Source organism: Impatiens glandulifera, chromosome 2 (genome assembly GCF_907164915.1).
Source record: "Impatiens glandulifera chromosome 2, dImpGla2.1, whole genome shotgun sequence".
Lineage (NCBI taxonomy): Eukaryota > Viridiplantae > Streptophyta > Magnoliopsida > Ericales > Balsaminaceae > Impatiens > Impatiens glandulifera.
Genome location: NC_061863.1, coordinates 57,365,310 through 57,392,243, shown reverse-complemented (window position 1 = coordinate 57,392,243; position 26,934 = coordinate 57,365,310). Strand labels below are relative to the sequence as shown.

At 27.2% G+C, this 26,934-nt stretch overlaps 2 protein-coding genes across 2 annotated transcripts; one reads left to right on the top strand and one right to left on the bottom strand.

Annotated features, from left to right (window-relative positions):
• The first annotated feature begins 15,079 nt into the window (after positions 1-15,079).
• Positions 15,080-17,373, top strand: LOC124927571 (serine carboxypeptidase-like). Its single transcript, XM_047468012.1, has 5 exons — positions 15,080-15,571; positions 15,700-15,871; positions 15,950-16,069; positions 16,157-16,546; positions 16,753-17,373. Exons 1-5 carry the CDS (start codon positions 15,219-15,221, stop codon positions 17,242-17,244), a joined length of 1,527 nt encoding a protein of 508 aa, XP_047323968.1. The 5' UTR covers positions 15,080-15,218; the 3' UTR covers positions 17,245-17,373.
• Positions 17,374-17,564: 191 nt separating this feature from the next.
• Positions 17,565-19,559, bottom strand: LOC124927569 (alpha-L-fucosidase 1). Its single transcript, XM_047468011.1, has 3 exons — positions 18,882-19,559; positions 18,569-18,805; positions 17,565-18,484 (listed from the first exon to the last, which is right to left on the bottom strand). The coding sequence occupies exons 1-3, from the start codon at positions 19,400-19,402 to the stop codon at positions 17,707-17,709; spliced, it is 1,536 nt and encodes a 511-aa protein (XP_047323967.1). The 5' UTR covers positions 19,403-19,559; the 3' UTR covers positions 17,565-17,706.
• Positions 19,560-26,934: the final 7,375 nt, after the last annotated feature.

Sequence of the window (26,934 nt, the reverse complement as noted above, 5' to 3'; positions counted from 1 at the left end):
AATTCCAGATGAAGCCTAATTGACGGCAAATATGCACACACTTATAATTAACCAAAAAGTGTTATATATATGTAAACTCTATATTCATATTCAGCTGCATTAGTGTTTTCAACCCAAGGCCATTGGTGAGCCACAAAAAAAAGTCAACCTAATTTGCCTAGAAAACCTAGTCAAAATAACCTACTATTGATGGTAGAAAATCAAAGAATATATGGCCGTAAGTAAAATACGCATAACTTTCTGACGGCAAAATCAACTATCTTGCAAAAGAATATCGGTTAAAGAAAAAGAAATAAAAAGGAATTAATATTGGGAATTAAGTTATATGTTTAATCGTCCTGACATACAGAAATTAAGAGTTAGAGTGGACTTGAATTTTTTTTTAGAGTGGGCTTAAAATACTGACGAAAATTAATTACGAATAAAACGAGAGAGTAGATAAATGTAAATTTTGTCTTTTAAAAAAAATTAAATAAGAAAAATAGTGTATTAAATTAAAAAAACAAAAAATTAAAGGTAATGTTACGCTTGTATCATATTTTTTCGACCCGAGCCCCTACTTGCATATAAAAGCCCTAAGCCCCACCCGAAAATATAAAGCTTAAAGCTTAGTTAAGGAAGTGAATTAATGGTTCATGGTTGTATAAAACGGGTTTATCCACTTCTTTGACCATTATTAGATCATTGAAGATCAAAGCTTTTATTAAGGAATCAATTAGGAGATGGTTATATATAATTAGCTAGCTAGGTTTATCCTTGATGTTTGACCAATGATTCCATTATTAGCTAGATCATTCAATATTTGAAATCGATTGATTCAATCAGTTGACTTATAAATTATATATATATATGAAAAATGATTGGAAGCACTACTTTGGGGAGCGACTCGTACAGCGAAAGTGAGTTCGCTGTTATACAAAAAAAACTTTGTTGTTATACAAAAGGGACTAGGTCTCTTTTGTATAACAGCGATGTCACTTTCGTATAAAAACGAGATCACTTTCGCTTTCGTTGTACGAGTAGCTCTCCCAAAATAGTGCTCCCTATCATTTCTATATATCTTGAAAAAATGTTTTTGTATAGTTAAACAAATTTGTAATTTAAACTTTAACAAATGAAAGTGATTGTTACCACTAACATTTTCAAAAAAACATATCAGAAAACAATAAATTAGAACCAACCTAATGCACGGACGAATCCTCGAACATTTTTTTATTAATTATAGAAAAAATAATGAATTAAATTAAAAAGAAAAATTAGATGGTTATATCACACTTCTACAAATTTATTTATTTATTTTCCAGGGATGGACTGAATCCGCCGGTGATAATATATGTAAAGGAAGTAAACGACTTATTTAAGTATTTATAAGGGTTTATTTATGAAGTTGTTGTTCATAAGGAACAATTACAATTAGATCAATAAATTAATATTCAAGAGTAAAAGCACTCTTAAACTTTTGATAAATGGAGCTAATAAATTAATTATAGTGGCATATTAATATAACAATATATGCATTGTAAACAAATTTAAGTCAAATTCTATTTATTCCAAATGATTTAATTCTTCTTGATGCACAAGTTATGGAAGTAAGTTATTAGAACATGGCTGGCTACCTCATATTTTGGGTCAATGTTTTTTTTTCTTCTAATTTTTTCACTATCTCAATAAATTAATTAGTAAATGTGATGGAATATTGGACAACCATGCTCCTCCTGCCTATCCATGCATGAAAAATTCAAATATTGATTACATGTGAACTATCACTATTTTAATTTCTTAATCTCACCGACACAGGAACAATTGAATAATGAGCTGTTTTTATATGGTTTCTCAAAGAGTACACCTTTCCCCTTTTGCCTCCATTCTTATAACTTAAAACAAATTAATTGGTACACTTGTTTTAATTAGAATATATAACAGAGGCAGATGAGGGATTTAATTAATTTAGGACAGATTTAGTAAATATTAAATATTAATTTATGAATCTAATTAATTGTTCCTTATGAAAAAATTAGTAATCTTTGATTTTGTCACGTCAAATACAACCACTATAAAATTGACCATTTTCTTTGTTAATTAAGATTTTCTTGTTTGAACTATGTAATAATGATTATGAGAAATTTAGGTTCGAGACGCGCCGTCTTACTCACGAGGGGTTTCCGAAAAGTTAATTGCGGTGTATACCATATAGAATTGTAACAACAAATAAATAAATATGGGTTATTGGGTGTACGGATAGGTATGAAATCATGTATAATTTAGGGTTAGGTGGGCAATTGCTATCGGAGGAGAAGATACAATTATTTGTGTTATGCCTCAATTTTCAATAAGGAGACTCTATAGACGCCATTGGAGGAGTTGAAATTAAAGAAGACAAAACCCCAATGGGGTGGTTCAACTGATAGGTTGGCCTGCCTGCCGGCCGGCTAAGTCCAATTCTCTTCTCATATATGGCCCCCACTTTCTCTAGCCGACAACTTGGGAAGATGCTAGAAACTTGCTTCATGTCTTATATTCTTCTATCAGTCTATGCAACATCATTTTTATTTGTTCGTTTTAGGTGTCTTTATTCCTGTCTATTTTGTTTAGTAATGATATACAGAACTCTTTTATACCGCATTGATTTGATTTTCTTTCTTTTGTATTTTTTTTCAAGATATAGTTTTTCATTTTACAAAATTAAATATGTGCGGTGTAAAAGTGCTGTATAAAAATGTTTATATATTATTACTCTTTTTTTAAGATTCATCTATATTAAATATGATCATTAAATTTGTTTTCACTTTCACTTATTTGTTTATGTTTTCATCTCTTATAGTTAAAGACGAATATTTACATATTTATAAGTGTTTCTTTTTCAAATGAAGAATCGAAACAATTTCATTATATGTTCTATGGATTTGTCAAATTAAAAAAATCTATTTATCTCCTCTCTTTATTTTATCTTCTAAAATATCTCTATCTTAATTTAATTTCCTTATAACTTTTCTAATTAGAGGACCCCGCTCAAATATGCATAGCTCACTTCATTGACTTTTGAACCTAAACTTAGCTCTTATGTCTTTTATTAAGCAATATTAGTCTTAAAATTATAATTTTATCCCTTAATAAAATACCAACCTTATTAATTTTTATTATTATATTGTTTTGTCCCGTATACAATAGAACCTTACTAATTAATTGTCCTTTTTATTTATGGGATAATTATGAGATGAACTCAATGATTCTTCATTATCTTCAATCATCATGTCAAAATTTGCATTTGACTAATATGAAACAATAATCAAGTTACAAAAATTAATAAACCTCACTCTAGCTACATAGATGTTTAAAGAAAATAGATTAAACATGAATAGTTTAAGCACAAACAAAAAAATGACTTGATTTTTTTGATTTAAAGAGAGATAAGTATTCATACATGTACATATATTAATTAATCATCTTCATACAATATACATATTAATTTATATTATAACTTATTTCCTTCTTTATTTTGTAAATATTATCCTTGATTATGTGGGATCTCTTGTTACGATTTTCTCTATTGGCTGATGTCTTGATGATGTCATTCAAGCCTAGTTTGGTTCTTTGGATTATAATCTTAATTCCTAGCCCCTAAGTAATGTTATAGCTTATTTTTAAAGTATTATTTTATATGTTTCTTATCTTATATTAATCTGTATTTATTTATGTTATAGCTACGTACTGCTAGCTAGTTATTTGATTATAATTTATGTTATAGCTAGTTAGCTACGTGAATGCCTATATATGTCCGATTCGTATAGTCGTCTTTATTTGACATATTGATTAACACAATTTAATAATTTTGTATCTTATAAAGACGATATTTGTGTAATGGTGGGAAAATATTGTTTCGAAGGCTTCACTATTATATTTGAATCATGATGATTGATGAAGAGCCTTTGGTCAAGGCACAATCTGTTTGGGATCTTGAAATATTAGAGTTTTTCTTCTCTCAATCATTTTATTTTGTTTATAATTTGATTTATTTACTTATGTCAAATCTTGTTGTTATAAAACTGTTGTGTGGGTTTTTTTTATATTTAAAATGCAAATTTTTATTTGTTAAACTATTATTGGGAGTGGTTTGTAAAAGTATAGAATTAGATAAAAAAATAATATTAATTAATTTGTAGTATAAAAAAGAAGACAATGACTGGGGGTGTCGGCAGAATTGAAACTAGTAGAAAGTATTTTTGCATGTGGTGAAAGAAATTAAAGCTAAAGAGAGTGAGAAAAAAAAAAGACAGATATTCAAAGCCGAAGAAATTAGGTTTGATTTTAATTCATGTATATAGGGATTCAAATATTTAATAAAAATAATAAAATCACATATTAATTACCAATTTTGGCAAGAATTCTGGTTCTGGTTTATGGAAGGGAGTACACAGACTTTATAATTTTAATAATTAATGGTCTCTATCTTTTAAGGTTGATGATGATCATGATGATATTGGAGTACTAATTTTCATATTTCAATTAATGCTTAGGTCCCCCAAAATCATTTAATTATATATTTTCCATCTCAACTATTTCAAAGTAACTCCACTTGTTCTATATTTTATTATTATTTCAATTTATTTTTGCTATTGCTTGCTTTGACATTTTCTAAATTATATCATTTGCATGTTCTTGTCAATTATATGAATAATAGAAGAAAAATTGGCACTAACAGATGTTTCAAGACTTTTTATCATATGTAGTTGTCATTTTAGATTAATATATATAAAGTCAGCATATTTATATAAAAAATGTATTTTTTGTGAAGAGAGTTATATTTAGAAATTTATTTTTTGTGATGATCAATTGTAGTCATTAATAGTCAACATATATGAGCATGTATCAAATAATTTGAAAATTTGGGCATTTATATATATAGAATTAGGAAGCCATTACTTTTTAAATGAATTTTCAATGATTAACAATATATATATGAGGTTGTGGTATAATGTTCTTTCATCTTCATAACATGCCTAACCCCATCACCTTTTGAGAAAAAGATGACCACAATCTAAAGTTTGACTTGTAAAAATAAAAATATAGAATAATTTAAAACAGGCTATAATTTTCAAGAATTCCTTAATTGAGCCTTTTAAGTTCGGCTAAAAGATTATTATTGTTATTTTTACTAGCTTAGAGTTTGTTAATTCAATACTTTTGTTATGTTGTGGGTTTTATATTTTATACATTTTATCTGATATCTTTGTAACATTTGAGATTAAATATTTCTTAATTAATTTAGAAACCTTTTTTTTAGAAGTGACATTACTACCGCATAGACTAGTTAATATTGTTTCAACAAAAGGCAGTTAGGAGCTGTAAGTTCTATATTTATTAAGCTTATATTTTACCATCATTTCTAAAACTTTGTTTAATGGTTACATTTTTTTTTTAATAAATGTGTTTATTTCACAGAGCTATTATTATAATGATTGAAGAAGTATATTCGAACAAAATCGGTGGGTGCAGTTAATAAACTCATTACTCTTCTTGAGGACCTACGAACTCATTAATTTTTTTTTTTTTTTTTTTTGTTTTTCTCGCCCAATTGATTATTCAAGGTTTGTTTCAAATGTGTGCTGATATTTGGATCACTCAATTTGTACTGTTTTTGTGATTGTACTTAATGACTCTCATCTCGTTGTTTATTACAAAAAATATATATATAAGATGTAATAAAAAAAATATTAAGATAATTTAAACATAAATTTTAGATAAAAAAAAAAAAGAGATTTGTCTTTAATTTGAGAAAGTAAAATGGGCTGCTTCTGAGTCTGAACCAGGCCTGTTCGTGGCCCGATACTATGAATTTCAGCCCAAGATGAGTATTCAAAATCAAGTATGAAGCCTGCTACCCCTGAAGATTTGTTGATGCATTTGTAAATGTTTTTTGTTAGGAGAATTTAAGGTTTTTCCTTTTGGAGAATTGATTTGAAGCTACAAAATCAATCTCCCATACATGCAATATAGAGAGTGTATATTATTTGTATTTTCATTATATATAGCTTGTATTGTGGCCCTTTTTAAAAATAAATCACTTATGGAGAATCAGAAATGGGCATCTTCTGGATGTTCACAAATTAATGTTCAATGAATTGCAATATCTGCAGATACTTAATATGTGCATCTTAATTGGATTTCAATCTTTTCAATGGTTATGATTTTCTGGTTGTGAGGTAGAAGAAGAAATGTTATGGAATATTCTTGAAAGTCCGAGCTTCAAAAAAAGAAGTAAAAAGCACCACTTGATCATCAAGATCATAGCAGCAACTAATATAACATAATTTGTTTAAAAATTAAAAAAAATACTAATATTTAAATTGTTTGACAATTAATATTATTACTATTTTTTTAACTTGTAAACTACCGAACATTTTAAATATTCAAAATATTTCTTAGCTTTTAAACAAGTTATATTTACATATTAAGACAATATATAATTTAAAAATAAAATAAATAAACACTATATTATTTAGTGATATTAAGAATATAAATTAGGTTTTAAAATAATATAATTATTAATTTTATTAAACTGTTCCGTGGGTCTTCTAGATGCTGACTATATCGAAAGTTAAAGCAAATTAAAGTACAATTTCTGCTAGTTGGCGTAACCATAAGTTATGTTTGTATTTTTGCCACTGCCCAAAAATATGATGAATTCAAGTTTACTATAACTAATTATAATTAATACATTAATTGTAGCAATCATTCTTGGTTGGCAGCTATATATAATATATGAAACTTGATCAGCACATGTATCTTAATTGCTTACATAAAAATGGTATATATCCAGCAATAATTCATTGTCTAACACAATTGACATCCATCCACGGCCATACTAAATCCCCGCATCTTTTTGGGGTATGGGATTAATGTTTGTTCTTAAGACTTAATAAACCGAGTCAACAGTAATTGAACCAATTTGGCAAGTTTTTAAGGTTGTGTGTGTGAATTGTGATATGCATGAATGTTTCAGTTCGAATATGATAAATGGACCAAATGGTTACCCATGCGCATATAGATAGAAACGCGGTTAATAATTTGAATGCAGAGAACGTATTCGGAAAATATAATAGTTTGAATTGTTTTGAAATAGTGCTGATATTTGAACAGAAAAAAAAGTATGTAAATAATTGTTTATGGTTTTGGCAAAACTCTTCAATTTGTTATTTGTTGTGTCTCGGCACATGCCACATGCAAGTGTTCTTTGCATTCAATTATTATAGAAGACTTCTAAAAAGAAAATTGCACTTAATTTTAGATAATTAAAAGTATTTAATAGACTAAATGATTTTAATAACATTTATAACTTTATTAACTACAAACAAAATCTAGAGGCCATCATTATATATATACCTTTAAAGTTTAGGAGTGTATTTATACTTTTAAGAAATGTTCAAGGAATCTGCATTAATTAATGTTTTGTTGTTATTTTATGGTGATATTATTCACTAATTTCCAATCCTTATAGATAAATATTTATTTAATATTTCTCCTATTTTTATTTTATTGTAAGTTCACCTTTAACTCTTTTATGTATTTCGTTCTCATAACCGTTTCGATATAGATTTTCATTATTATTAAAGGACATACAAAGTTAATAATTGAGCAAGAAAATTCAGAGAGGGACTGGACAATGAATAAAAAAACATTAAAAATTGTTTATTTTTGCAAAAGATGGCTACAAAATATCATCACATATATATTTATATATTAGTGGGATGACGTAAAATGGATTTAATTATTTGGCTAATGAATTACAGATGACTAAATTTCTAATATTAGGTAAGAATCGAAGTAGGGCTTATAATTATTTGTTATAAGGATTTTTTTAAAGGGTTTTTGAGAACTTAAAAGAGTCAATTATCACATTCACTCATTTATTTATATATAAATAAATGAGTGAATGGCGTTGTCTCTTTCAGTTGTGCTGAAGAGAAAAACAAGACCTTTCTGAAAACGACGTCACTCAATGCATTTCTTCTTCTCTTATAATCCTATCTTTAATTAGAGTCTAAATATGATTAAGAGTTTAATAAGCTAATTTATAAATATTCAATCTTAAATACTATATATTGATAGTCTTAGTATCATCCCCTAGACAAGTGCATTAATTAATATGTGAGAAACTCAAAAGCTCCAATCTATACATTTGTCAAATTGAAATATTGAGAGGACCTGTAACCATGTAAATTAAGCCTTACATTGTTTAACATGAGATATTTTGATAACAAAACATTTTTGTTGGGTATGATTATTTTTATATATGACTATGTCTAAGATATATATTATTAGGCTAACTTATACTCGGTTAATATATAAGACTTTAACCTTCTACACGAGGACCACATTCTAAGAGTTAGTGGGACTTTGTCCTTTTTCACGAGGACCACCACCTAAGAGTTTCTTATGGTACTTTGTTTTTGTGGGCAATACAATTGGTGTTCCCATATCATTGTTTCCTTAATCAAATTTTGTTTTGGTCCTTTTGTTTTAGCTTTGTTTTGGTTTGTGTAACATCTATTTTTGATCAAAAATATTATTCTTTTCCAATTTTATATTTTATTGTATTTAGATTAGTTGATAATTAGGTATATTATGAATTGAAGTAACTTTATTTTTAGCTTACACATTTTTAAGTTGATGCATTAAAAAAAATAATAATAAACTCTAAAAAAAAAGTAAGAGACTTTATAAAGGTAGTGATAACCTCTTAAAATTAAGAAGAAAAAAACTTTAACTTAATTATTTTAATAAAAAGGTAAAAGTAGAAAGTAAAAAAATAAATAAAAATATAAACACTTTTAGAGAAATTCAGTTTATCAAGGCAGGCATGAGATGAGATGTGAAATATTTATCTTCCAAATTTGCAACTTCTAGTAAGGAAAAGTTATCAATCATTTGGATTTTTTTAAAATATTAATGCATAAAATATTAAAAGAGAAAAAGAATACCTTCAAAGTTCAATTTTAAAATGTCATGTGATTAGGTAGTTGAAAAATAAAATATTGTAGAGGTTACTTATCATCTCTATCATTTTTAAGTCTTCGAATAATATATGAAATAATTTCATTTCACTTTTAAAGTGTGTTGAAAAAAGAATCTTCAAAACAATGTACTATCTGCAAATGAACACCCTATTAAAAAATAAAGATAATAATCAAAATCTTACGTATGACAATATATATAGAGAAGCAAATTCTCTCGACGTCATTTCTCGGTTGTTTACCATTCCTCCAATTGATAATATGGCCCAACCATCATTTCACATTTCACATCGCATTCATTTTTATTTTTTAATAAAGATAATAATCAAAATCTTACATATGACAATATATATAGAGAAGCAAATTCTCTAGACGGGTCATTTCTCTTTACCATTCCTTCAATTGATAATATGGCCCAACCATCATTTCACATTTCACATCGCATTCATTTTTATTGATTGCATATAATCTCTGATTAGCGTGGTTTGTTCTGTAATAAAACTTCTAAAAATGTTATTTTAAGTTCAAATCATTTAAAAAAATTAACTTCATAATGAGTTTATCTTTATCACTTATTCTACTCTACATAAAATATTTTGGAGCTTTTAATAAATTTTTATTCCTTAACACTTTTTCCATTAATTTAACACCTAACTTAAAGATTTATTTTTTTTATTTTATGCTTTTAATATTATTATGTGATGTAGTTAGTGATGACAAAAGGTATCCTATCTGTTGGTTTTATTACCTGACTTGGAACTCGAAGGATATCTTTATTTGTATTATATCCCGATTCGTTGGGTACCCAATCCCTAACGGTAATCCAACTACCCGATTAAAATATGAATTTATATTTATTGCCTTCTAAATATATTAAATATTAAAAACACAAATAAAAATATTATTTACTTGCATCTTGCATTCTTGCATAGTTATGTTGAATTTTTTTGATGAAGTTAAGAGAATGTTGAAAAAACTTAAAATAATATTCATCTTAAGGATAAAAAAAATGATGAGTGAATAAAAAAATAAAATATTTTATTATTAAAGAAAATGAAAATTATAATCATGAAAAAAAATTAAAATGATGTTAGAGCATCCCCATCCTTGTACCCATACATAGGTACAAATATGTGCCACATCAGCAGCCACATCACAAATAAATTATACCTCTCAATTTATACCTCTATTCCCCAACCATCTCAAGTACAATTGTGGCCCCACCATCCACATCATCTAATTCATACAATATTTTTTAATTCAATAATTCAAGTAATCTTGTTTTATTTTTTATTATACTAATTTGTTTAAATTAATAAAACTAATATTTATAAATTATATTAAAAAATTAAAAAAATCAATAATTTTTAAAAATAATTTAGGAAATTATTATCACAATAATACTTGAAAAAAATAGACTACTAAATCATATTTTGTTAAATAAAAAATTAAATAAAACGATTTATTTTTTAAAAATTTTAAATGTTTATTTTTTTTTATAAAAAAGTGGGGGTGGGGACCATTTTGACATTTTCTCATTTGTACCCAGTAGCAAAACTTTGCTACTCAATTTTCTCTTTCCTAATTTCTACCCATCTCCCCATTAGTGTACCCAGGTACAAATTTTGTCCACATCAGATTTGTACCTACCGATGGGGATGCTCTTAGTGCGAAATGTGAATGGTGGATAGTGTGTAATGATTATAACGAGTGGAATTTGAAAAGTCATTTTAAACTTTAACAAATATCGGATATCGGGTTTTAGTTTTTACACCGTCAATATCTTTGATTTCGAACCCGATTTAAAATACCCCGAATCTGACCATCGAATACACACGGGTATCAAGTATACAGGTATTCATTGTCTAGACGAATATTTAATGTTTCACGATTAATATTTTTTAACTTTTAAACTGATAAACATTTTAAATAATCAAAAATAAATTTTTAACTCTTAAGCAACTTATATTTACATATAAATAATATTTATAAAATAAATAATATTTAACTCGATAGTTTTATTTTTTAAAACTAACACTATATTATTTAGTGGTATTAAGAATATAAAATTCAAAATGAAATTTTAATTATTTATAAATTTAATTGTTTGGAATATAATTTCTACCTAATGAAACATCATTATTCTTCTCTATCATTCATTAATTCATTAAACAACATAATAAAATACTATATTTTAAATTATTATTTTTATTTATCATTATATATTAATAAATTATAATAACTTTTTACCAAAAAACAAATTATATCTATTCAAAATCATCCGTCAGTTGTTAATTTTAAAAACTCAAATGGTTTAAAATAATATAATTATTAATATTATTAAACTGTTCTCGTGGTCAATGGTTCTAGATGCTGAGTTGTACAGAAGTTACAATTTCTGCTAGTTGGCGTAACCTTGAGTTATTTTTTATTTTTGCCCAAAATCTGATTAATTCAAGTTTACTATAACTAATACATTAATTATTGCAATAATTCTTGTTTGGCAGCTATATATAATATATGAAATTTGATCAACACGTTTATCTTAATTGCTTACATAAAAAAAAAGTAAATATCCAGGCATCCAGCTTTAGTTCATTGTCTAATACAATTGACATCCATCCACATACTAAATCCTGCATTTTTTTGGGGTGTTGGATTGTTTGGTTGGATTGTTTGTTCTTACTACTTATCTTGCGAAAGAAAAAACGGTTACCATGGACCTATAGATTGAAACGCGTTTAATTTTAATGCAAAGAACATATTTGAAAAATACATCGGTTTAAAGTGTTTCTATATAGTGATTAGTGCCTGATATTTGAACAGAAAAAAAGTATTTAATAATTGTTTATGATTTTGGCAATACATAACAATCCAACACATGCAAGTGTTCTTTGCATTCTATTATTTAGAGAAGACTTCTGAAAGAAAATTGTTTTAAAAATTGAACTTAATATATCCTAAATGATTTTAATAACATTTATAACTTTATTAATTACAAACAAAATCCAAGAGTATATATAGAAGCCCTCATTATATATAGAAAAATTTAGTACTTTTAAGAAATGTTCAAGGGCTCTGCAATAATTAATGTTCTGCTTCAAAAAGAAAGGATATTGTTGCTCATCGTGGGATAAGGAATGACATAAAAATTAATAATTGAGCAAGAAAATTCAGAGAAAAAAAACAATAAAAATGGTTTATTTTGCAAAAATGGCTACAAAATATCAGCACATATATATTTATATATTAGTGGGATGATGTAAAATGGATGACTAAATTTGTAGGGCTTATAATTATTTGTTTTAAGGAAAAAAATTAAGGGTTTAAGAGAACTTAAAAGAGTGAATTCTCACATTTAATAAAATAAATATGAAAAATGAGTGAATGGCGTTGTCTCTTTCAGTTGTGCTGAAAAGAAAAAAAAAAAGGGCCTTTCTGAAAACGACGTCACTCAATGCATTTATTCTTCTCTTGGCTAACATTCTTAAATAGTTATTTTATAAATATTTATTCTTAAATTATTTACTATATATTGATAGTCTTAGTATGTATGGGCATCCCTAAGGGGATTTGTGCTCCCCTAGGTAAAATATTTTTTTTTTTAATAAAATAAAATAATAATAATTACACTTTTGTTTTGTCTAAGGCAACCCATGTGATCCCTAAGACCCTAGACAAAGGGATATGATCTTGCTCCTCTGGTTAAACCGGGAGAAAAACAGTCATTTTAAATATATATATATATATATATATATATATATATATATATATATATATATATATATATATATATATATATATATATATATATATATATATAACTGTTTTGTCTTTCTATTAAATTAAATTAAATTAAATTGGAGATATAAACCAACAAACTATATCAGCAAACAAAATTCAACTGATCAGATAACAATTCAATCAAAATAGCATTAAATCGTGTTTGACAAAGAGGTATTTTAATGGAAAATAATAAAAAAAAACTTGTATTCATCCATCAAAAGTTCAAAAGATTGTACATTTATCAAATTAAAATATTAAGAAGATTTGTAAGCGTGTAAACTAAACATTCATTTCTTAACATGATATTTTTGTTATTGTTCAATTCCATTTATAAGTGCTTTAAGTTTAAGCGGGGAGGCCATGGTTGTAGGGTGTCAGGTTAGTTCTTCTTCATTTAAAAAAAACATTAATTTGAATCATTATCTATAATTTTACTATTTTATGTTGATAAATTGAGATAAGTTTTAGTTGCAGAAACGTAATGAAAAACGATTCATTAAGTCGTTTTTCGAATTTTCTCTCGATCTTGAATATCTCAATTCTGGACCTGTATCAGAATGTGTAATGTGAGTGGGTTTAGGTAGGGTGAACATTGGTGGATTAATCCAAAATCCAATTCAATTCGAATCCTAAATACTATTTCGAATTGGATTGAGATCAGATCGGATTGAGTTCAGATTGAATTAAATCGGATTGGAATATGATTATTCAAATTATCCAAACTATCTAAATAGAAATTTATTTTTAAATTAAATTTAATCTCAATATAATATATATTTTCCTTATCATTACTTTCACAACAATATTTATTTATTTTTTATTTTTTTTATTATATTTTTCAGATTCAAATTTAATAATAATAAAAATTCGAATTTTTTTTAAAAATAAATGAAAATTGTTCACTAATTTTAAGTTAATATATATAAATATTTTTTAGTTTGGATTATTCAAATCATTTTCGATCCAATCCGTATCTGATCCGTATTAATTAGTAAAATAGTTTAGATTACGAAATGAATAAATTTAGTTTAGATTTAATACGGATCGAACAGAACGGATTGATTTTACCCATTTGTTCACCCCTAGGTTTAGGCATTCTAGTCTTCTATTGATAGCCCCTTAAAAATTCTCGAGAGAGAACAAAACTCGATATTTATGTCTAATTAGTTTAATATTATAGGTAAGTTATTTATGTATTTTTGGGATTTCTGCTTGTACACAAATATGTCCATATTTATTATAGATGTTTAAAAAAAGTTCATAACCTTTATATTTTAGTAATTCACTTTAATTAAATTTTATTTTTTATTATGATAACAACTAATATACAATTATTAAATAATACATGTACCCATTATTGTAGATAATTACAACAATAGATACGATTATTTTCATGACTATGCCTAAGATATATTAATAATTAGGCTACTTTCATGACTATGCCTAAGATATATTAATAATTAGGCTACTTTTACTCAATTAATAAAACTTTAACCTTCTACATTAGGATTTAGGACCACGAGAGTGTTAGTGAGACTCTTATTGCGACCTAAGAATTCATTATCATGCTTTTCTTTTAGTACTTTGTTTTTTTAGGCAATGAAATTGATGTTTCCTTGTCAATTTTTGTTTTAGCTTTGTTTGAAGTTATTATGTTATTTATTACTTTATTTTTTTCATTTCTTATTTGTTTTGGTTTGTGCATGTGCTTATAACATCTATTTTTTATATTAAAAAAAATTAGCTTTTTCAATTTTCAATTTTATTGTATTTAGCTTAGTTGATAATTAGGCATATTTATGAATTGACGAGTAACTTTACTTGTTGCCTAAACATTTTTAAGGTAATTCTCATTTAAAAAAAGGTTCTAAAATAAAGTAAGAGATTTTTATAAAGGTAACGATAACGAAAAAAAAAAAAAACTTTAACTTAATTTTTTAATATAAAGGTAAAAGAAGAAATTGAACAACTGTCAATCATAGTAAAAATAAATAAATAAAATATTGGTAAGAATTCACACAATCTCATTTTAGTATGACCATAATCTTTGATCATCTAGGACACGTCTCTGACCACCACTTTGATTATAAAAGATAGGGATTACAATATCATTTTAAACTAAAGTAACATATATATATTATAATATAATAATAATAACAAATTTAAGGAATAAAATTAAAAATTGTAAGACCCACAAAAAAACACAAAATTATGTATGACCCATCTAAACGCGAAGAAGATGACCGTTAAGTTACGCTTCACTCTCTCTCTATCTCTTGTCTGTCTTTCTGCTGTCTCTATCTTTTACTCTCTCTCTCTAGAATGCTGTTATGCAAATGTACAAAACATGCATACATAGGCAAACAAGAAACCCTTATAAAAGTCTGACCAAATGAAAACCAAAACCCAATAGCAGCAGCAATGGCTCCTCCATCTTTCTCTCTCTTTCTCTTTCTTTCTATCTCATCGTCCCTATTACTCACTCTCAGTCTCAGTCTGAGTTCAATCCCTTCTTCCTCTGCTTTCGAATCAGGAACTCCAAAAGGTCAAGCAGAGAGACTCATTCGGAGCTTCAACTTATTTCCCAAGCATGACATCAACGCCGGCGCAGCAACACCCACCTTCGATTCAGCTCATTCCCCGCCGTCCAACTCCTCCGTCGTCTTGACGGAGAAGCGAATTAAGCTGCCCGTTCTCGGCGATTCAGGGACTTCAGTTCAGGAATTGGGCCATCATGCCGGCTATTACCGACTTCCTCACTCTAAAGATGCCAGGTATTGAGCAAAGCAAATTTTACACAATTTTATATTTATAAAAATGCAAACTTTAAAGTCAAAAGAATATAGCGTTTGGTTGGAAATTGAGCCACGCAGTGGTTAATCTGTGGGTAGTATGTTTGCAGGATGTTCTACTTCTTCTTTGAATCGAGGAAACACAAGAAGACGGACCCAGTTGTGATATGGCTGACAGGAGGGCCAGGCTGCAGCAGTGAATTGGCCATGTTCTATGAAAATGGTCCTTTCCATATTGCAAACAACTTGTCTCTTCTCTCTAACCCTTTTGGTTGGGACCAGGTATCAATCAATGAATGAATGAATCATAATAATCATAATTCATATCAATCTTATCTGAAAAATGATTGCTTCCTGCAGGCATCAAATCTTATATTTGTAGATCAACCAACCGGGACTGGCTTCAGCTATAGCTCCAATGAAGATGATATTCGCCACGATGAACAAGGTGTTAGCAATGACTTGTATGATTTCTTACAGGTACTATATATACTTAATTCTCTCTTTCAATCTCTTTTTCGAACTTGATTGACTGACTCTGACTGAATTTGTGTTTGTTTATGTTAGGCCTTCTTCAAGCAGCATCCTGAATATGTAAAGAATGCATTTTACATAACAGGGGAATCGTATGCTGGCCATTACATACCTGCATTTGCTTCAAGAGTTCATAAAGGAAACAAAGATAGACAACCCGGCACCATTCACATTAACTTCAAAGGTTTTGCAATTGGGAACGGTCTAACCAATCCAGAAATACAATACAAGGCATACCCAGATTATGCTTTGAGTCATAATCTAATCAAGCGATCTGATTACAAGAAACTTAAACGTTTAATCCCACCTTGTGAAAAGGCTATCAAGCTCTGTGGTTCCAATGGAGGTCAGAGCTGTGTCACTGCTTTATCAACTTGTAATTCCATTTTCAGCAATATCCTTTCAATTGCAGGCAATATCAATGTAAGTTATATGACAAACACTACTTCATCTTTCATTTTCTACATACTTTAAGTCCTTGGTTGATTGATTCAGGTTATACCAGATTTTTAATAACCTAAATCAAACAACCACTTGGGTTATTTGAACTTAATCTCAACCAAAAATACTCTTTAAAAGCAAGGCCTGAGAAACACAAAAATCAATCCTTATTCTTCTTCTTCTTGCAGTTTTACGATGTGAGGAAGAAGTGTAAGACGCAGTTATGCTATGATTTCTCGAGAATGGAAAAACTCCTGAACCAGCAAACAGTCAGAGACGCCCTTGGAGTAGGAGCAAGAGAGTTCGTATCGTGTAGTTCTAAAGTATACGATGCTTTGCAGGTAGATTGGATGAGGAATCTTGAAGTTGGAATTCCGGAACTTATTGAAGATGGAATTAAGCTGTTGGTGTATGCCGGTGAATATGATCTGATCTGTAACTGGCTTGGCAATTCAAGATGGGTTAATGCTATGAAATGGTCTGGACAGAAAACTTTCATATCTGCTCCCTCGATTCCTTTCAAAGTTGATGGTGCTGAAGCTGGACAGCTTAAAGGACATGGACCTTTAACCTTCATCAAGGTTTTTAATGCTGGTCATATGGTTCCAATGGATCAACCCAAGGTTGCCCTGGAAATTCTAAGGCAATGGACACAAGACAAACTAGACCTAGAAGCCTAGTCTAGCCCAGTCACATTCATGTAACTAATTGTCCACAATGAGACAGTCAAATTATATATAATGCAATCCATATCAATTGCTTTACAAATCTAAGAAAGCAAAACCAGTGTTTGATGCAAGTTTAGAAAGCAAATCAGCTCACTTTTTTTTCACACAGAACACTAAGGTCTTGTTCCAAATAACTATATCAACCAAAATATCCTAAAAAAATTATATATTTATACCTATATAACCTACTATCAAACAACGTTATTTGAAAATAACCACTTGACTATTTAAATAACCCTAGTTCAAACAAGGCCTATTATGTATAAGAGCACTGAAGCAAAATGAGTTTCCACCTACAAAGCATTGGAGGTAATAAACATTTCAGGAACAACTCGTGGCCATATGAATCAAACTTAAGAGTGTGTATGCTTTTTGACATCTGAATCTCTAATGTACAATAATTTGATTCGAGAACTAAACTGAAGCAACTAGTGTACTATGGTTGTATACAGTTTGATGAAGAATGTGGCTGCCATTGAAGTGTGGTGGTGACGAGCTCTTTCCAGATTTTGCAGACCACACTTTATCGAAATAGATTCCCAAGTATGAAATCAGGGGATCTGCGCGAGAACTTGTGACAACAAGCCTCAGACTAGTTGCTTTTGTTAGTGGGAATCTCAATAGTCTCTGGTAACCAACTGTTGTTCCATAGGTAACTTGTTTCCATTGACCATTCTTGTCCAAGGAATCGAGATGGAACCCATAAACACGCTGACCCATTTGAATCGGTTCTTTAACTTGCAATACATTGAAAGTCACTTCCTCCTGAAAATCCAAGAACAGAACCCATTCGTGTTGTTTTTCTTCTGGAGCCCAATAAGTGGAAATTTCTTCCAACAACGCACTCTCGGGGCTAAACCGAGAGGCTGAGCCTGAACCTCCTTTTCCTCCTCTTGTACTGCTAGAGGAGATGGCTGCGTTCTTGGCTAGGTTATTAGAGAAGATGGATTTTCTAAGTTGGGTGAATTCTTGAAGGACTGTTATATCTTCATCTGATATTAGTCCTGATTTATTAGGAGGTATATTTAGCAAAAAATGACAGTTTCTTCCAACTGATTCATAATATAAATCAAGAAGAGTCTCGGCAGTCTTTGGAGACTCATGTTTATGCCAGAACCAACCGGGTCTGATGGAAACATCGCACTCGGCCGGCACCCAGTCCAGACCAAAAGCATCTCCTCCTTCCGCGTATCTATCATTGTTATTATATTATAATGGATGGATGATGGAAAGAAAAAACTAACCAGAAAGAGATTTGAATGAAGTGAAAGCTCACTTGGGATCATTGTCGCCGCCAATCATAACCGCGGTGGTGTTGAATGTCGACCAACAAGTAGTGCCAGCGACACCATATTCATTTCCTACCCACCGCACATCCGGGCCGGAATCAGAAAAGATAACTGCTCCGGGCTGCAGCTGATGAATTCGAGCAAACCAATTTTGAAAGAAATACTCCATTTTCTTATCATCTCCTTTCGCACCATCCAAGAACACGTAAGTTACTTCACCATACCTAACCGGAGATGCGAGATTGATCACAATTATTGGAAATTTAGTATCGAATTTATGTTGGGTATTGATATATTTACCTTGTTAGAAGCTCAGCCATTTGACCCATATAGTATTCATTATACTCAAGGGTCTTGCCAAAATCAGGCTCGTGTCTATCCCAAGGAGAAAGATAAAGACCCATTTGTACACCGGCGTCCTTGGCTGCCGCCGCTAATTCCGCCACAATGTCACCATTACCGTCCTTCCAAGGACTGGTTTTAACTGAATAGTCAGTATAGTCGGAAGGCCAAAGGCAGAAACCATCGTGGTGTTTGGTCGTGAGAATTACGCTACCGAATCCGTTCTCTTTGGCTACTCTGACCCACTGCGCGGCGTCTAGTGCGGAGGGATTGAAGATGGATGGGTCGGCTTTCCCGGTTCCCCATTCAGAATCGGTGAAGGTGTTTATGCCGAAGTGAAGGAAAATAGACATCTCCGAGAGCTGCCATGAGAGTTGAGAGGAGGTTGGGATGGGTAGGATCGGAATCGGAGGACGTACAGCCGAGGGGATTGAGTAGGACGAAACTGAGAGTGTAAGAAGAAGAAGATTGAACATCATAGAGTATATATAATCTAATAAGATAGATTTTCAGGGTTTATGAAGTTGGGTTTGGGATCCGAAGATGCATTTCAGCGATCATCCGATCCATTTCGCTAGATAAATTCCCACACTCCTTAATTGAGTCATTGACCATTGGTTCCCAGATCAGATCAGATAATAATGGGGAAGGTGGGGCTCTTTTTTTCATTTTGTTAAAAGGAATCATAAATATCTTGGTCCAATATACAAATAAAATTTTGCAAAATTTGTTGGTTAACTTATAGGTAGTAGGTAGGTGGTTCTATTAGTTTTGGTAGATTAATTCATTTCTTTTTTAAAATTTATATATTTTTATTATAATTATAATTACGTTACATTATAATTTTTAATTTCACGTTTTCTACATTATTTTAATATTATAAAACTATTTTTAAGACAATAAGAGTTAGATATTAACATTAAATTTTTGGGTTCAAGCCCGTTAAGCAGTATATTATGTGTTTGGTTAATGGTTAAGACTTAAGAGCTCGTTTGATGAAAGTGTGTTTGGGATAAAACTCAATTTTTATCCCAAAACTCAAACATATTATCAATCATCAAATCAAATAATTTTATCATTTAAATACCAAAACTACTATCTAATTTTATCTTCTCTCTCAACCATCATTCTCTCACCTATACCATATTTTTTAAAGTTAAAGGGTAAATTAGTCTTCAAATTTTAAAAACCAATTTTTTTTCTAGTTTTTACCAAACAAAGGTTTTAGGATAAAATTCAGGTAAAACCTCAAAACTATTTTCTCAAACAAGCACTAAGTGTGTTTACAGACTACATACTTAATCTGTTATCCTATTTTTTTTTTTAATTTTAAAACCAATTTTACATATATATATTTTTTTTTTATAATTTTATATAATTTATAATTTTTTAAAAAAAATAATTAATATACATATTATTAAATATTAAATTATAAAATATATAATTATGTTATTATACCGGTCAAACAAGTAAAAACATAATTCAACCGAAAATCAAATGGTAAAATCTCGGTTAATCAAAACCGCGCTAGAACTAGTTAAACCGATACACCGATAAAATGAATCAATAAATTATTAGTTCGGAACATAGAGTTTTTGGATTTTTTTGGCATAACCAGGAGGACAGGCTTTTACTACATATTCTAATCAAATTGAAATTCTACCTGCAATGCAACTGGAAGAGAATGAATCAGATTGAGAAATTAAATTATCGAAATTCAGGTTAAAAATGGATCCGAGAATTTTACTTACGATAATGACCCTTAAAAAATAAATTTATCTGGGACCTAGACAACAAATGCTTTAGATTTTTTGAGATTAACTTTTGTGTTGCAACTAAATTTTGATTAAAAATGAGAACAATAATAAAATTTTACTTTGCAAAAAGCAGAAGGAAGGAGGAGGTAATATTACTTGCAAAAGTAAATAAATCTAATAAGTACATCGAATATCAATAGGGTATAAATCAATATTTTAATATGAATTTGATACACATTTTAAAAAGCCTATCTAAATTTGATACACGTTTTTCTTTTATTGATTTTATCTGAATTAAATTTGGAAATAAACTTGAATAGTAAAATGGCCTAAACTTATAATTTGACATGATTCCTAGTTGAAATATAAAATCAAAATTAATTAAGTTACAAATTTTAACAAAAAGTACAAAAGTGTTTTCAACTTTGTAAATAAAAAGAATTTCAAGGGCCTATAATTGGGCTGTAATAATTAATTATCCAATACGTTTTAAAGCCCGAACTAATTCTCGTATGGCCCTGGCCCTTCCAATATCCAAATTCCAAACATTGTTTCTTTTTTAAATTTTGGTTTATTTGGAAAAGAGAAGAAAGAAGTTTTTTAAGCTGTGTTTTCTGATATTATAAATTATATATTATTTTATTAGATTTTTAATCAAATTAATAATTATTTAGAAACAACTTATTAACATAATTTAAATATAAAATATCTCACTTAGAATATAATTAAAAGTTTCACATTAGAATCTATATCATGACTAGATTTTCACCTCGAAAATAAATATAATAATTATTTTTATATTATATGTGATATAATTTTTTAATTTTTTTTAGTTGTTTTTAAATTAATTAATTATTATTTTATTCATAATTTTTTTTTTTTATTTTAATGAGCTCATCCATAATTTTTTTTAAGTTCATCTAAACTCAAATTTTTAAATCCGTCCATAATTATCCTAACACATAAATTTAAGTACAGTATAGAAACATTTAATATTCATTTTTTTTCTAGAAATTTCATATCTTTTGTATAGATGATTAATATTTGTAAACAATCTTCCCCAATTTTATTTTTTAAATTACCTAAAAAAAAATAAGAAGGTACAAAAAGAGAGGAACACATTAGTCCATTAGTTAGGTACCATTTTCATTGATGTCTAAGAGTCAACGGAGATGTGAAAGTTGTCTACTAATAATTATGCTTTTTTTTAATCCCAGTTTTTATGATCAACAACTCAACTATAATATAAGACTAATTTATTCAATTAATATTAAAAAAAAATCAGTGCCTTACAAAATATTATTAACCATAAAATAAATCAAATACGTACACTTGTACATATATAATTTAAAAAAATGTGATAAAAATGCAAATAAATTAAATGCGATAAAATAAAATTTTAAAAAAAAATTATAGTCAACTTTTCTTTGTTTGGCATATATAGATATAGAAATTAAATTTGCTTCCATTTGCATATATTATTTTGATGTTGACAGTATTCGAAGGGTGGATGCAGGAACACATGTTATATTTATATATTTAAAATATTTAAAATGTAATTAACTTCACCAAACAGGTGGTGAAAGATACAAATCCATGCAAATTTCATATATAAAGTTAGCTAGTCAATGATCCCATCATAATCTGGTCTATTTTCTAATTAATAATCTGTTTCAATTGATACGTGTGATGACATCAAATAAATATTATACGTGTAATTAATATATATTATCAATTCATGACTTTTTTGTTATATAAGTACATGCATTAATTAATAATTTAATAATATGATTTATAGTTTTGAAACATTAATACATATATATCAAAGAAAATAAATAAGATTCGATGCCGCATGCACTGATGCACACATATACAATAATTTTATTTATTTATTAAGTATGTGGCTAGCTAGCTAATTAATTAAGGTGCCACTTCTCCATTTTATTAATTATTTTTAGGAGCTTCTTTGATCTTGGTTATTTGACGGTTTATTTTTCAGGTTTTGTAAAAAATATTGTTTGATAAAAAAATAATAAATTATTTAAAATTTTAATTTGTTTAATTATTGAAAGCCACTGAAAAAATTTCTAAAAAATCATAGAAAACCAAATATCAAACGATCTCGAAGAGATGAAACTTAATTTTATTATATCACGAGATTTAATAAATAATATGGTATATCATTTGAGACTTTGAGAAAATAGTATAGTTTTTGAGAATAAATCAAAGGATGAGTTCAATCATTAGATCACTCACTCTGTCCAGTTCTAAATCTCTAGTCTCTTTGGTTGGAATTATGTTTATGTTCTTATAGTTCACTTGTAAGTTGTAATATCTCTTATATTGAAAAATCATACATATATATCATTTAAATTTCTTAGAAATTATATTAGTGTGAGGCAGTGAAGATCATAATTAACTAAATATAAATTGAAAATAAAGAAAATCAGAGTTATTTGATGTCTAAATATGGGGGGCTAGATTCTATTTGGCAAACAGTGACAAATCAAAGAGAAAAGGGTGGTGGCATTGATGAGTCAATCCAAACAAAACAGATGATACCATGCATGATCTATCTATCTATATAGCCTATAATAATTATGATCATTATCATCTGTCATTCAATATATATATATCCCCCAAACCCTTTTCTTTTCTTTTTTTAATTACATTGCATGCAATATATAATCATGCTCTTTCGTCCAACGTACGTACCATACATTTCTTTGCTTAAATGCCTAATTTTATTTGAAAATATTAATTTGCAACTGTTAAAACAATTAACTAGTTTTATCAAAGGAAATCTTAACTTTATTCATAAATCATCATGAACACAATATATGTCAGCTGGGTTGTGTATTTAATTATATTTATAAGTTGAAAAAATGATAAATAGTGATACCACCATCAAATCTTTTGCTTTAAGTTCGTACGTACTATTGAATTGACTTATAACTGAGAACTTATCATCACCATAATTCACAATTCACAAAGCCTTAGAAGGGGTACCAAACGATTTTATGTGATATTTTTTTCACTATTATTATAATTATAATTAAAATGTGGATTATAAATATATGAATTAGTGAAAAAGTTTTTATCTTCTTAAATAAAATATAATTTGGATACAATGATATATATAAAGTACAAACAGAAAAAGAAAGTTCAAACTCATGGGAATCAGAAACAGACCAAATAATAATAATAATAATCAGAAGTTGTTTGCTCTGTTTTTTTAATGATTTTTCGGATTTTTCTTATCACTTTTTATAAATTTTATATATCCCATCATTCTCATTTTTTTTTTAAATAATTCATAGAATAATATTATAAAATAAAAATTTTAAAAATAATCATTTAACCATCAAATCAATCATTTCATCAATTAACATACTAAAATATTCTTAATTACTTTATTTTTATTTTTATTAAATTTAAATTTTAAATAAAAGACATTTTAGTAATGAAACCAAATAACCTTAGAAAACCAATATCTAACGAGTTCTAAGGGTTTGTTTGATGATGTTGGTTATTTTGGAATTTTTTATTGGGTTTTTGAAAAATATGTTATTTCAGTTTGTAATTAATTAAATTATTATAATGCCTTAAACTTTTAATTTAATAAAAATAAGTAAAAGTATTTTAGTCTTTTAACTTAAGAATTAAGTGATTTATTGATTGTAAAAAATAAAATACAAATACACGAGTTTTTTTAATAAAAATACTAAACGATTTAAAATCAAATAAATTAATAGAAGTTACCTTGCTCTATCAAGACCTTGTTTGATTTTATTAGATTTAAAAAATAAATAGTGAAAATAAGTTATTTGAAATTTTTGTAAGATAGTTATATAATATTTTTTTAACATTTAAAATATAATTTTTGAATATAGGATGGTAGAATGACCCCCACATTCATTATATTCACTTAAATTTAAGAGGTTCTAATTAAAACTTAAATTTATAAAATATATATATATATATACTTTTAATATTTTAATTAAAATATTGAATGATTTTATAATTATAATAATATAATATATATATAATGTAATATATATTTAAATATATATATATATATTAATATAATTTTAAATATTAAAAAATTATTAAAATAAAAAATAAAATATTTTAAAATAAATTATATGAATATATTAATTTATTATTAATATATAATTTTAAATATATATATATATATATTATTAATATGATATAAAAAATATATTTAGTATGATTACGTTTTTATTGTTTTTATTTAAGAAATATAGTGTTATTTGTTATGTTTGGTCATTTAGTGGTTATTAGAGCTTTTTTTTCTTTAAAGAATTATGTTTGATTAAATTTTTTTAAAAAATAGTTTTTTTTGGTTAAAAGTAAAAAATATCATTTATTTTTAAAAATAAATTAATTTTATATAATTAATTAAAAGGTAATTTTGTTATTTAAATATATAAAATTAGTGATTAAATGATTGAAATGATGAATGAAAATATTGTTGAGTTTTGGGATAAAATAAAAAATAAAATAAAAACCAATAATCAGTACATCAAACAAGCCCTTAGTCTATTTAACTAGTAAATATATATATAATCATAAAGAAGTTATTTTTAAAAATATTAACTCATATAAATTAATATATATCTGAAAATTTTATTTTAATAAAGAGATGGAGATATATATTTAAATTTATGTTTTATTATTATTATATTTTTATATAAATATATAAGAAATTAGAAATAGATGAAATAGATGGGAGGTGTTGAATAAAAAATTATTAAAAAAAGAGAGAATAAATAAAAATATATTAAAAAGTAATGAAATAAAAAACATTGAAAGTATAAACTTAAACACTGGAGAATAAAGGCAGAAAGAAAATTGTGTTTAAAATAAAATTATTATAATCAAAATAAACCTTTGTTTTTTATATTTTGAGAATGAAAGGAAAATGTGTATTATATAATTCTTTTAATGTTTATATATATATAACTAATATAAAGTTTTGAAAAGTTGAGATGATTACACTCTATCTCAAATGTTGGTGATTTTTTATTTATATATTTATGTATATTAAAAAATTATAAAATCACTTTAACAAAAGGACAATTTATAAATGAGAAAAAAAATACAAATATTACACAGCAATAAAATAATAAAAATAATAAAAAAACACTTTAGACAACATATTATTAAACTTGTGAAACGATGGACTCAATCCTCCTATCTAGTTTATTTTATAAATAGTCGTGAGTGTTTTTTTAAACTTAGTATTTATATATAATATGATAAATCTATGTATAAATCTAGATTAAATAAAAATGATATGTAATAATTATTATTTTTTTGTAGCAATTAAAATTATTTATTTATTTACTGTGATTTCTAAAAAAAATAAGTTTATTTATTATTATTTATTCATGATACTTCATTTGTGTAGGTTAAAAAATTTATTAGAAGAATATGATCAAATTATAATTATAAAATATATTTTGAATTTTTTATATTTTTGTCCTCTTAAATAATTTGGTTGATCATATTTTAATACTAAATCAAGTATAATTTGTTGTTAATAAGTTTATTCAAGATATAAATAAGATAAATGAAACATAAAATAAAAAAAAAAAACTACAAGAACACTCAAACCGAATTATAAGAACTTGAACCCAATTTTCTTTGTAAAAACATTTTTTAGTACCCATATGAACAAATATAATTTATTTCTTTTGATCATAGTTCACACCGATATAAATTTGGTGTGACTATTTTTTTTATTCTTAATTTGTGGTTTTCGTTTTCATTTTGTATGCACTACCATTAATCCATCAATCATTTCATGTCTTGTTGTCTAATAAATTTCTCATTGGTGATTCTCCATAAATTATCAATGATCTCCTCCATGAGAAGTTTTTTAATTACACAATCGTTGCAAATTAAATTGTTTAAACCTTCAAAAGACTCAAAACTTTGAGTCGACAATTTAAAATCAACTTGAAATTCAATTTTTTTTGCGAAACACCTCAAACACATTCTAGGATTCGCTCCCTTACTCGCTATATATATTTAGTTCACTTCATATATATATTTGGTGCGTCTCTTTTTGGAGTTTTGATCTTATTTGTACTTATTTTTTCACGCTTTCTTAATAATTTATTTTTTGATTTTCTCTTGCGCTTATCAAATTGATAGTCATTGATTTTGAAAGAGTCGAAATTTGGGTTCTTATTGACATGAAGTTCACCCACTCCTAACGCAAGTCT